This window comes from Canis aureus, chromosome 2, assembly GCF_053574225.1.
Source record: "Canis aureus isolate CA01 chromosome 2, VMU_Caureus_v.1.0, whole genome shotgun sequence".
NCBI classification, from domain to species: domain Eukaryota; kingdom Metazoa; phylum Chordata; class Mammalia; order Carnivora; family Canidae; genus Canis; species Canis aureus.
Window position 1 is genome coordinate 37,748,482 of NC_135612.1, and position 13,156 is coordinate 37,761,637.

General features: G+C 41.0%; 1 protein-coding gene across 9 annotated transcripts in view; it reads right to left on the bottom strand.

Moving 5' to 3' along the window:
- CHRNA7 (cholinergic receptor nicotinic alpha 7 subunit) overlaps positions 1-13,156 on the bottom strand; it is a 135,674-nt gene that overhangs the window by 77,585 nt on the left and 44,933 nt on the right. For 6 of the 9 annotated variants that reach the window (XM_077868793.1, XM_077868791.1, XM_077868751.1 and 3 more), the window contains one exon: positions 1,087-1,131. The exons of the other annotated variants lie outside the window; for them this stretch is intronic. In XM_077868793.1, the coding sequence (XP_077724919.1) occupies positions 1,087-1,131 (45 nt within the window). The remainder of the gene's footprint in view (positions 1-1,086; positions 1,132-13,156) is intronic. 9 annotated transcript variants of the gene reach the window in all.

Consider the following 13,156-nt stretch of genomic DNA (forward strand, 5'->3'; position numbering starts at 1 on the left):
AAGAATCACCATAATCCTAAATCAATCTAGAAGAAAAAAATTAACACTTATTGTCTAAAGGAATAATTTTTATGTAAATATTTACATTTGAGAAAATCAAGACAGAGTGATTAATAAAAGACCTGCAAACAAAATTATATTACAGTAGGATAAAATTTTATGTGAAAAGTGGAAGCGCAATTCAAGTGCAAAGACAGGGACTGTGTGAAATATCCAGCAGTTAAAAGAAGGCCTTCTTCATGTATTTCTTAAGTGAATGATATAGACATAAATTATTATGTTATTTAGGTTCCATTTAAAATAGAGACTAACAGTTTTACTTTCAAAGGTCTATATTTATAAGTTGCTGGAAGAGACATCATTTGCAATTCATTAAATTGAGGTGAGAATTTTAAGATGTCAAGTTAAAAATCCATGAATGGAATATAGTACTTCACAATTTTTGAAGGGGCCACTAGAAAACTAAGTGTGGAGACCTCTAGTTTAGGCAACTCTCTAGGATACCATTTGCATCCAGAGGGCATGGGGAGTGAGGCAGTCTCCTGAGCCCTAGGACTAGTCAGTACAGATTACAGACATGCTACAGATTTGCTACAGACAATGCAGATCTTAATCTTACTACTTTTCTTGCATGAAGTGCTTTTAAAATTTCTCTAAGTCGGGAGGCCTGGGTGCCTCAGCTGTTAAGCATCTGCCTTCAGCTCCGGGCACCATCCTGAAGTCCCAGGATTGAGTCCCACATTGGGCTCCCTTCAGGGAGCCTGCTTTTCCCTCTGCCTATGTCTCTGCCTCTCTCTCTGTGTCTCTCATGAATAAATAAATAAAATCTTTTAAAAATTTTTAAATAATAAAATTTCCTTAAATCAACCTAGAGGGAAATACAAGCATGTACTGAGCTCCGCACAATGCAGTGAGAAACATCCAAAAGTGGACGTTTTATTTCACATACACTAGTTTGAGCGCAGTGAGGGAGGACTGCCCTGGCTTTTATCAGAGGCTCTCTGCTTCCCGTGCATTTCAAGAATTGGCATCTGGAAAGCAAGAGCAGAAAGACCACAGGAGAGGATTGCCATTGTCTCAACTTACCATCTGCAGCCAAATGTTGGTGGTTAAAACTTGGTTCTTCTCATCCTTCAAAGAAAAAGAAAGAACCATAAATATGGTTTATATGGTTTACAAAAGAGGGAGTGATATCATTATTCATGCAAGAATGGGACTGCTGGGACTCCTGGAGTGTGTGGGAATCAGGAGGTACCAAGTGCTTCCAAATACACTTAAGCAGCATTTCCCCAGAGTTAAGGTTTTCTCTTTATTCTAAAGTAATGCACATTTATTATAGAGCACATACAAAACATGAAGAAGTATAAAGAAGAAAATTAAAACCCCACAGCCCCACAATCCAGAGATGACACTTGCTAATGATTTAGTTTACTTTCCTTTGTACCCTTTACAATAATTTATATGCTTAAGAAAATAAAATTGGGAATAAATTCCATTTTTTAAGAGACTCTTTTTTTAATTATTTATAATAGTCACAGAGAGAGAGAGAGAGGCAGAGACACAGGCAGAGGGAGAAGCAGGCTCCATGCACTGGGAGCCCAACATGGGATTCGATCCCGGGTCTCCAGGATCGCACCCTGGGCCAAAGGCAGGGGCCAAACTGCTGCGCCACCCAGGGATCCCGCATTTTTTTAAAGTCAAGTTTATTGCCAGAATGTATACAGTTTTAAACAAATATAAATATCTCATGCTTCCCTCCCCCAGGAAAGGGAACATAACCTGTTAAAGCTGCCATGCTGTATGCCAATGGTGCTGTTTGGGTTACATTTCTCCTTAGTCACTGTGGATCTGCCTGCCTTTTCTCTCATCTTCTATCTACCAGGAAGTATGCCTAGCCACACACACCTGCAAGGTAAATTCTGCCCTAATGAGTAAACCAGGTTTCAGAACGGTAACACAACTTTATGAAGGAGCTATTCAAACCTGGATCTTTCTGACTCAAAGTCTTTTTCCCCACATTTCCAAACCACCTAAGGATGGGGTCCAGCAGGTCTGTGCTCTAACCATAGCTTTGCTCCAGCATAGGAACCTAAAGAAAATTCTAATCAACATCAGCCTTTCCAATTGGGATGTAAGCAGTGTCTTATCACAGCTGGACAAGCCCAACATGGCCCAGCAAAAGTGAGTGTACACAGACTAATGAGTAAGTTTCATGCAATACTTATACTGAAATGGTGTTATTCAGCATTTGGCACTCAATTCCCAACTAAAGGACTCTAAATTCACAATTGCCATTCTCTCTAGGAAAAAAATATTTATGCCCCCAAGCAGACGTGCCTAGAAGCGGAGACTGTGAGCTCCTCCAACAGGAATTATCTGGCCCCATTAACTGATGGCATACATGAGAACAGACCCAATGGCAGAAAGAACATGGCATCTGCTGAGGCGTGGTCAGAGGGCAGGGATACTAATGAGAAATAAATGCTTTTTCTCATTAAAATAAAAATGTGTTGAACATGTAAGGAATTGGCAAAGATTCTTTGATGCATCAATGCCCCCTGGCTCAGCAGCTCACACTCTGAGCAAATTTGAGAGGTGAAATTGGCAGGTCTAGGTATGTGAATCCCAAAGAAAGAAAAGAGCTGCTTGGGAATGGACAGTGGACAACATCCCAGTAGGGTCCTAGACCACAGTTGTGTCCAGAAGAATCTGCCACTTCTTGGCACAGGGAAAATATATCCTATTTTCCAAAATAAATATTTCCAAAATAAATATTTTGGTGATAGAGAAAATATATCATATTTTCCAAAATAAAACATGGTAGTCTTTTTGGTGGAAAAAGTTATATAGCTAACATTTCTCTGTACTCCATACTGAACAAATGGTCCCCGATAGAACCATATATTTGAACTGCATGAGTACTCTAGTTCCAGTTCAATCTCCAATATTATTTGAAAGCATCAATGAACTCTTTTAGGACATATATTCATTGCATCAACTTATTAAGGAGTTGTTATTTTTAATGGACTTAAAATTAGCCAGTGTTCCATTTGGGTGGTTTTCCTTCTAATTGCATCTGTGTCTCAGCTTCTGAGAAAAAGGCTTCTGTGGTTTGGGAGCTCAATTACTACCAATCTAATTAAAAGGCTTTCTTCTTTCCAACATTCCAACTGAAACCTCATTAGAGTGAAACGGAATTTCTGCATATGTAGCAGCATGGGACTGAAGTGCCGGCATTTCAAACTGTAATCAACACTGAGCAGCAGCCAGCCACCGCCCGGGAGCACAACGATGCCAGGTAGGGGAGTCCTCCTTGGAGACTCAGAAGGACCAGCCTGCAGATTGGCAAGGAGGCTGCTATGTGCATTCTCAGGGTGGATCTCTCCTCAGCTTCCATACCAGGGCCACCTGCTGGCTAAGACTCTGGGCTCTCTAAGTCTGCACAGCAACAAGGTATCCTACCTCTTTCCCATTCCCATGAGCAGTGTCCCTTCTCCATCACACAGTGAATGTTTGGGGTTCAAACTTAACCCCCACTGTGATGGTATCTGGAAGCTGAAGCTTTGGAAGATCAGGTCATGAGAGCAGAGCCTCCATGAATGGGATTAGTGCCTTATAATAGAGACCCAAGAGAGCTCTCCTGCCCTTTCTGCCACGTGAGGACATAGAGAGAATATAGTCTATGAACCAGAAAGCAGGTTCTCACCAGAAACCAGATCTGCCCATGTACTAATCTTGGATTTCTCAGCATCCACATCTGTGAGAAATAAATGTGTGTTGTTTAAGCCACCAGTCTGTGGTATGTTCATACAGTAGCCCAAGATGAAGACAGTACCCCACCACACATAGTCTGACTTTACTCAGCTCCAGATGGGGACTCTCTGCCCTCATCCAGCTGCACTGCTGGAAGAATAAAGTCTAAGGTTCCTAGTGAAGTACATAGCCTTTTCATAGTCCTGTCAAGTGTTCAAGTGTTCATTCATTCATTCATTCATTCATTCAACAAGTGTTTACAGAACACTTCCTGTCTCTGGCATTACTCCATCTAGACTTGTAATGGTAAGAGATGAACATTGCTCTTGAGCTCACAGAATGTAAAAATGTGAGTTGGGGCTGGGATTACACAACTCAATAGTGATATAATTACAAAAGATGACAGGAAGAGAGCAGAGTACCTTCAGAGAAGATGACAGGGTGGAGTGGCAAGGATGAGCCTTCATTTTTATGCCCTATGATATCGGAAGACCAAAAGACATGGATCTCTCAGGCCATCATTTGTACCATTTGCCCTTCAAGACCTCACTTCTCCTCACCTCCTGGTGAGGCCTGCTCTCCCCCACACCTTCCTCCTTGCTTCTGCTCTGGACTGAGGCTGACTCCTGGCTCACCAGAGGCTCAGGCAGACTTTGTCTTTACATAGGAGAATGTGGAGCAGTGAGGCGAGGCATTAGGGAGACAGATTATAGTTAAGCATGAGGAAGAACCTCCCTGGCCTACTACAGTCCAGCCTACTTCAGGAAATACCTGGCAACCAGCTCCTGGAGTTATAAACACAGAGGACAGCCACATGACTGAAGAGGACATGGACGTCCCTCGGTAGCCCTTCAGGGTTGCAGCTCAGGTGACTCAGAGCCCAGATAGTCTACAGTGGTCAAGTCTCCTACACACCCTGGTGCCCAAGCCCATACCAGCCTCTAGCCCTCCCTTCCTGACACTCCCAGCACACCCACAGTGCCCTGCTTCCAGAGCCTTCTGCCAGAGAGCCTAAGACACAATTCCACCCTGCATTCAGTAGTTGTGCCTCAGGGTTTGCATACTGCTGCAGATGCCGAGGTAATGTGGAGAACTAGGCACAGAGACCGAGCCTTTAGTTTGGAAAGTTGGCAGATGGATCTGTGGTCCCCAGATGCCTCTCTGGCCTCAGGCATTAGGATGTTCCTGGCAGTATATATAGGGGCTCCACCCCCATCACTCAGAATCTACTTACTTAACCCAAGAGGGAAATATCCCTCCCTTTCATCTGAACATCCTCCACTGACAGTAAAGTCACCAGCCTCCTGCACTGCACTTGAGCTGGTTTAAATCCTGAATTAGCTGATGAGGCTCCATTCAATAGCTGGATGACACACTGATCAAACACTAGGATTCCTATGGAAAGGGGGAATGCTATCTCCAAACCCTAGTCCCAAACCCTGGCCCAACAAGCAGCACAGAATCTGAACATGGGTTTCAGTGATTCCAGACTCTTAGGCTGCCACTTGGCCATTTCTGTCCTGACCCAGCCTGGCAGGATGGCATGGAAGGGCAGATCCCATACCAGCAGAAGACCCACCAGGCTCTAGGCTTTCAATCTCAGCCACTCAGATTCTGTGGGTTTCAATTTTCTCTCCTAGGAACAAGGAGATTAACAGTTGCCCTGAACACCTCCCAGAGTGGAAGAGGCAAAGAGAGCATCATACAAGTCATGACATGTGACTCAGTGCCAGTGGTTATCCCTGTGGGGCTACTCTCACCACAGAGCTCTACTGTAAGACTCACACTCCTTCCTGACCCTGGGACCACAAAGGAATAGACAGGACCTGTAGTTGCCATGGAGGCACAGGAAGCCCTTGCAGCAAAGCATCCTCAACGCCAACAAGCCTAATGCCTCATTTGTTTTTTGTTTTGTTTTGTTTTGTTTAATCTGAGCACTTCAGAATATTATTCAGCCTTAAAAAATAAGGAAATTCTGCTATTTGTGACAGCACAGATGAACCTACGAACCTAGCGGACACTATCCTAGGTGGAATAAGCCAGACACAGAAAAATAAATACTACATGATTCCACTTTTATGAGGAATCTAAAATAGTTGAGCTCACAGAAGCACAGAGTAGAATGGTGGCTTCCAGGGGAATGAGAAGTCTTAGTTCATAGGAAAAAAAGGTTCAGCTCTACAAGATAAATAATTCCTGGAGATCTCCTGTGAGACATGGAGCCTATACTTAACAATGCTATATTATATGCCTAAAAATGCAGCCACTCTGGAAAATTGTGTGGAGGTTCCTCAAAGAGTTAAAAATAGATCTGCCCTACGACCCAGCAATTGCACTACTGGGGATTTACCCCAAAGATACAGATGCATGAAACGCCGGGACACCTGCACCCCGATGTTTACAGCAGCAATGTCCACAATAGCCAAACTGTAGAAGGAGCCTCGGTGTCCATCGAAAGATGAATGGATAAAGAAGATGTGGTTTATGTATACAATGGAATATTACTCAGCCATTAGAAATGACAAATACCCACCATTTGCTTCGACATGGATGGAACTGGAGGGTATTATGCTGAGTGAAATAAGTCAATTGGAGAAGGACAAAATTATATGGTCTCATTCGTTTGGGGAATGTGGAAAATAGTGAAAGGGAATAAAGGGGAAAGGAGAAAAAATGAGTGGGAAATATCAGAAAGGGAGACAGAACATGAAAGACTCCTAACTCTGGGAAATGAACTAGGGGTGGTGGAAGGGGAGGTGGGCGGGGGGTGAGAGTGACTGGGTGACGGGCACTGAGGGGGGCACTTGATGGGATGAGCACTGAGTATTATTCTCTATGTTGGCAAATTGAACTCCAATAAAAATAAATAAATAAATAAATAAATAAATAAATAAATAAATAAATAAATAAAATCTGCTAAAAGGGAAGATTATATGTTGAGCATTTGAAAGAAAGAAAAGAGAAAGAAAGAAAGAAAGAAAGAAGAAAGAAGAAAAAAGAAAGAAAGAAAGAAAGAAAGAAAGAAAGAAAGAAAGAAAGAAAAAGAAAGAAAGAATTTTTAAGATGATAGCTTATGGTTTAGATTGTGGGGAGGGTTTCACGTGTATATATTCATCTCAAAACCCGTCAAATAGTATACATTGCATCTGTTTAGCTTTTTCTAGGTCAACTGTACCCCAATAAAGGGACACGTTTTTTAAATATATTTTGATTTAAGCAGCCATGCTTTTTAAATCAATCTCCCAGAATAATCATGTATTTTCTTTGAGTACAACAGTTCTGATGATGTGTAATGTGCTATCTTGCATTTCATGGAGCAATTATTCTTCTGGAAGTTGTACAGCAACATTATTCAACATTATTTTGCAGAGCTCCCAACACTTTTCCTTTGCTTTTTTATAGATGCTTGGAAAAAGTAGACAACAATACATCTCACTGTATCTAAATTCTTGTCTGCAGAGAAAAGTGTTAGATAACATAAATTCCTATTTGTGTAGTCTCTATAGTTTATACCAAGGATTACTTCTTTTATCTAATTTAATTTTACACCAAACATATTTTGTCCTAGTTTTATAGAATAATAAACTGAGAGTCTGTGGTTTTTCCTGAGTCAGCGAGATAGTAGGTCTGACAAAAAAACAAAAAAACAAAAAAAAAACCTCTTCTCTTATCCAGAATAAGATATAAACTCCTATAAATCAGTAAGAAAAAGGGCGGACAATCCAATAGAAAGACAGGCAAAAGGCGAACAAGCACATGATTTTTACTACAGAGAATATCAGCAAATAATATCTGAAAATAGCATAGCTAAAACTTCAGTAGACATTTGCATTCTTTCAAATGTCACGTGTGCACACATGCATGCGTACACTTTTCTTTCAACTCATTCAGTCTTGTACCAACTCAGGAAAGTCAGTACTATTATTATTCTCATTTAACAATGGGGATTATCAGAGAGCCCAAATTTAACCTAATATGTCTGTTCTGTTTGAAGTGAGTGTATATCTCCTTTATAATCAGGAGGGAGGGGAGTGCATTAAACTATCAACTGTGAAACAAAACAAGCTTTTGGCCCTGGGTCACACAGCTCAGTGTGGAAGCTGAGATCCAACCCTTTACCTGTTTATCTCAACACCTGTGCTTGAGCCACGATGAGACTCTGCTCCCAATGTCCTAACAGTGAGCACCTTGGTGATGTTAATGAAAAGTGGTTCCCTTTGGTATTTCTATTATACAGGAGTTCTCCAAGAGGAGAACCTCCAAGAGGTCTGGGAACCTCTAAGGTTCTGAGATGCTTTAGAGAATCAGTGAAGTCAAAACCTTTTTCATAATCAGTAGATGTTATTAGGCTGTTTTCCCCCTCATTTCCTCATGAGCACTGAGTAGAGCTTTGCAGAGAGCACATGGCATATGATGTCAGCAGCAGACTAAATACAGAAGATAAGAGAATCCAGTTGCCTTCTATTAAGCTTGGCATTAAGGAGATTTGCAAAATATAAAACAGTGCCACCCTTCTCACTAAAATTGTTTTGCTTCAGTAAATACAGTTACTTTTCAGAAAAATATTAGTTAGATTAACATGGCATGGGTTTATTATAATATTAAGTCAATTAGTGAACTTACACTGTTTTCTTAATTTTCATTTCTAACATGATAAATATTGATTGATATAACCCACGTAAAAAAACCTGGGGGGGAATTCCCAATAACTTTTATGAAAGTAAAAGGGTCCTGAAGCTTAAAAGCTTGAAAGATGGGGCAAAGGGCTCAGCATTTGTGAAACGTTCTGTTTCTTGTACCTAAAGACCTGGCCCTCTAAGGGTGCGGTGCAGAGCCCTATTCCATTTCTGTTACCATTTTGGGGTTGCTCGTGGTCTTAGGAGTACAACTGAAAAGTCTAGATATCACAGGCAGACTGGGTGTATTACTAACAAGCTGTGTAAACTTGGGGTGGTCCCTGCGCTTTACCCAGACTTGGTTTCCTCTACATAAAAATAGGAAACTGATTGCCATCTCTCCAGAAAGTTGCAAAGATTAAATGAATAGCACACAAAAAGTGCCTATAACATAATAAGGTTTTCCACTTTTCAATGATCAGAAACAAGTTCCTCTGACACAGGTACTGGGGAGGCTTAGAAGGTTGGCCCACACAGGCAAAATCTCCTCTCTATCTGACTGCCTATCTTTGGAGGTGGCACATAATTACATTAGTTTTATTCTCACTGAAATCTCGGCCTAACAGGTAAATGTCTTGACGTCAATATTTAATTTTCTTAATGTGTTAAGTGTATTCTGTGATGTATGAATGAGAAAATGTGAACCTTTTCAAACAGAATGTGTATAACACAGTTCCCTCATAATATAGATGTGTCTCCTTCTGTCAGCTACTCAGCTTCATGGCCAGCTTGGCCCAGGAACCTCACTATTTTCCTACTGAGGCTCTGGAACTCCTTAATCACTGACCTGGTTAAAGATATATACTTATTTCTAACAGTATTGTTAAGTACTAACAATGGAAATGTGTTATGCTATGGTCCTTTAAAACACAGCACCCTTGGGATGCCTGAGTGGCTCAGTGGTTGAGTGTCTGCCTTCAGTCCAGGGTGTGATCGTGGGGTGCAGCGATCAAGTCCCACATCTGGCTCCCTGCATGGAGTCTGCTTCTCCCTCTGCCTATGTTTCTGACTCCTTCTCTCTCTCTTTATGAATAAATGTTTTAAAAAAAATAAAAAAAATAAAACACAGCACTCTGAAGAGCCTGATACTGTAGACAATGCTCCAAAGAACTCCACTGAAACAGACTTGGAAAACTGCCTTTAGAACTACCCAAAGTGATTTTTATCTTTTATTCTATTTTTAACTATCAAAGTTAATTCTGCATAGCTCTACAACACTGTTTTCAGGAGTAATGCTGAGAAAGACTTGAAGAAATCTGTAAAATCAGGTCAGAGTATAACACACACACACACACACACACACATACATACATACATACACACATAATTTTTGTTTTCCTTCTAATAGGTCAGTGTGTAATTCCTTACTGACTTAATCCCAGGTTAAGACAACATATCATAACCAAAAGTGGTCCATCAGGCTGACTCCCTGGAAAGTATTCATACTAAGGGTAAGTGTGTGTCCTAAGCTTAAGTCCTTGATTTGACCGATGCCAACTGATTTTCTTTCCTGAACAAAACCCATTTCCCAGTCCAATATTGAAGGGACTGGAGCCCATCGTCAAGCCAGTCCAACTGCCTATGTGTACAGATATGAGAGGGATTCCCCGGGGAAGTTACTTGCTCTGACCTTGTAAGGTTCCTGCTGAGAGCACCCCAGCCCCAGCACTGCTCAGGTTCCCCAAGGAGGGGGAGGTTTCAAGAATACGTTTTTAATTGGAACTGAAAGGCCTTCTTTCCACTTCTATAAGAGAGAGGGCCTCCCTATCTCCCCAAGAAGAACCAAAATTGGAAGAATGAAGCCCATGAAGGGGATCATGAGAGTAGAACCTAACAAAGAAGACATCACATCTTGAGTTAGCAGAGCCGGGAAGTGGAAGGTGTGACAATGGGAGCAGGGGAGATTATGCAGTGCAGGAGAGGTCAGAAGGGCTTCAGTGGCCCTGGGTGATCCAGGAATCAAGCTTATCTCAATTCTCCTTGAACAGACACAATAATTTTCCCTTTACGCTTAACCATCATCCTAACTGAATCAGTGTCCAAACACTGCCTTTACTGTTTACCACACACGCAGCACACATGACACATTATCTTCAATTAGGCTAAGAAAAATCACATACACCTCCAGACCCCCACAAATGGGCCTGAGAAATTACAGAAATGTGTGCAACTTCAGCACCAAGCAACTTCAGCACCCAGCTTTCCGATGAACCCTGGTGGGAACTGGCTATGGCACATCTCATTATAACTGAGGGTCCTCTAAAGACACGAGCTGGGGATATGGGCATCCCAAAAGAACACCCCATGTGTAACTGGTGCAAATGTGGGTTCAAAAGGCCAGAGAGGAGGGGAGGAAGTATGTGAAGGGAAGATGGGAGCAGAATACAAAGCAGTAACATTTTCTTTCTTTGTTGCTATTTGTAGAAATATTTCTAATATTTCTAATAAGGGACAAAAATGATGTTAAAAAAAGTTCACCACCATTGCAACTCAGAAAATTAAAAAGTATGAGTAGAGAAATCATGAGGATAAGGCCTGGGCAAGAGGAAAAAAAATTGGAATGACAGCTGCATAAACAAACTAAGGTAATAAATGAATGAATGGATGTATTTTTTAAAATAGCAAATACAAAGAAGAAAGGAAGGCAAGATAGGAATAACTAAAATATAAAACATAGTCTGGAAAAAAGCCCAAACAAGAAGGGCATGCTTCACATGAGTTCTCTATACAACTTAATAAAGCCTTGGGTCAAATTAAATATGATTTCAAAGGCAAAATTACAAAATAACCAAATGAAATGAAAGGGAAACTTCAGAGTTAAATAAATAAACTGAGAACCAAAACAACACGATCACATTATCTAATAAGTTAGACACAAAAAGGGACAAAATAGACCCAGCTAAAAACTGAGTTACTGGCATGAAAGCAAGGCATGAGATAATCACAGTTTGTGCAGAGGAAAAACACAAAGAGATTAAGTCAATTAAGGAAGAGGTCAGAGACGGAGGTGACACAGGAAGATAGAACTGGAGCTGAAATGGAGAATAGACACATGAGAAAATTAAGTGCACAGATTGTGGTAAAACAATAGATTCCATAACATGAATACCATCATGCCACAAAACACCTAGAAATACTGGGGGGAAAATCAATCAAAGCTTTTTAAATATAAAACTTAATCTCATAAAAAAATATGAGAAATCCCTCAATACAAAGAATACAAGAGCAAACTGAAATGAACATTATGAGTACATGAGTTGATACTGGAAGAGCCTTGGAGGTAGAACCGTGGTGGCCAGTTATATTCACAGAGAGCTTGAGTAGTGCCTTGGTGGGACTGAAGAAAAAGCTTTGATTCCACAGGTGAGGGGAACTGAACCAAACTCCACACCACATCCATCCACATGATACAGGCCACAGTCCTGTGGACACCCCTACACTTTCATGGATTTTATCTCCAGCAGCACTCCCCCAAGTTCTCATGGAAAATATGCAAAAAAGATCAACTTATAACTCTGACATGGAGAGGGAAGGAGCAACTCTAGGGGAACAGGCCACCTAGAACCTTCTCCTTAGCAAAGGCGTACCCTTCAGACTTTGTCAGATCTATTCCTGCTGGGGAGAGGGCATCCCACCCATACCAGTACCCTGTAGTCTTTCTGACTCTACAGAATGGGGAAGGGAAGAGCTATATCACCAGGAAACACTTGAGGAGCTCACACCCCCAGAACACAGACCCTCCCAAAGCATCCTAGCATGCTTCCTCTCCTCACCTTGCCATAATACCACAAGGTTCCAGTAGGACACCAATGGGTAAAGCTGAAAGCTCCCTGACCAAGGGTGCCAAGGGAAGGTCAAGGTCAAGCAAGGGAAACAAAAATAAAGACACTAGAGGAATGTGAGGCCTCTGGCAAGCTACAGCAAACGGTAACACGTAATCACTAGCCAAACTAATAGAAATTCTCATACTAATGGTGTTTGCCTCAATTCCTATTACCCTAAAAATCATTTTTGGCTTATGACAGGAAAACCACAAGGCAACTAAAAGACAAGAAAAAATAATCTGAGGAGACAAAGCAAGCATCAGAACAAGACACTGACATCAAGTCTGAAATCCCATTCAACTGTAAGACACATGTATTTTCCAAAAATGTTAAAATGTGAAAAAAATCTTAGAATTGATGGACTATGGTGTAAAGTGTATTTTTACAGATAATGAAAGTTAAAGAAGGTATGAGAATTAGCAGAGACTTCTAACGATCCATCTCTACATCATTCATTCCAATGTTCAAAAAACAAGTGGGGGCAAAGAGCCTACACAGGCATTTCCTCCAGAATCAACAGTGAGATTTTTACACATTATCTGAAAGGCAGAGACATTTCTAAGTTTGCAAATGTTACTAAACTCATTCAAACAGAGAAGGCTAATGGGAATGATCTATAGGAACATATTGCTAAACTATAAGAATTAGAAAAACTGAATTTCATTGTGGTAATTTCAGAGCACTAACAGTTGCAACTCAGGAAAAGAAGTTGAGAGTCCCTATCATTTCCAAATAGCATGCTACCCTGAACATCTTAATCAAGAAGAAGATAATAAGCAATATGGGAATATTTCCCTCTTCCAAATATTTCAAAAAAATACAACAGGAAAGGAAAAGATGGTTATTTAAAGCAACCAAAGATCTAGTAAAGGAGAGGCCAGATGGTGGGGGCTTCTGTAAAAA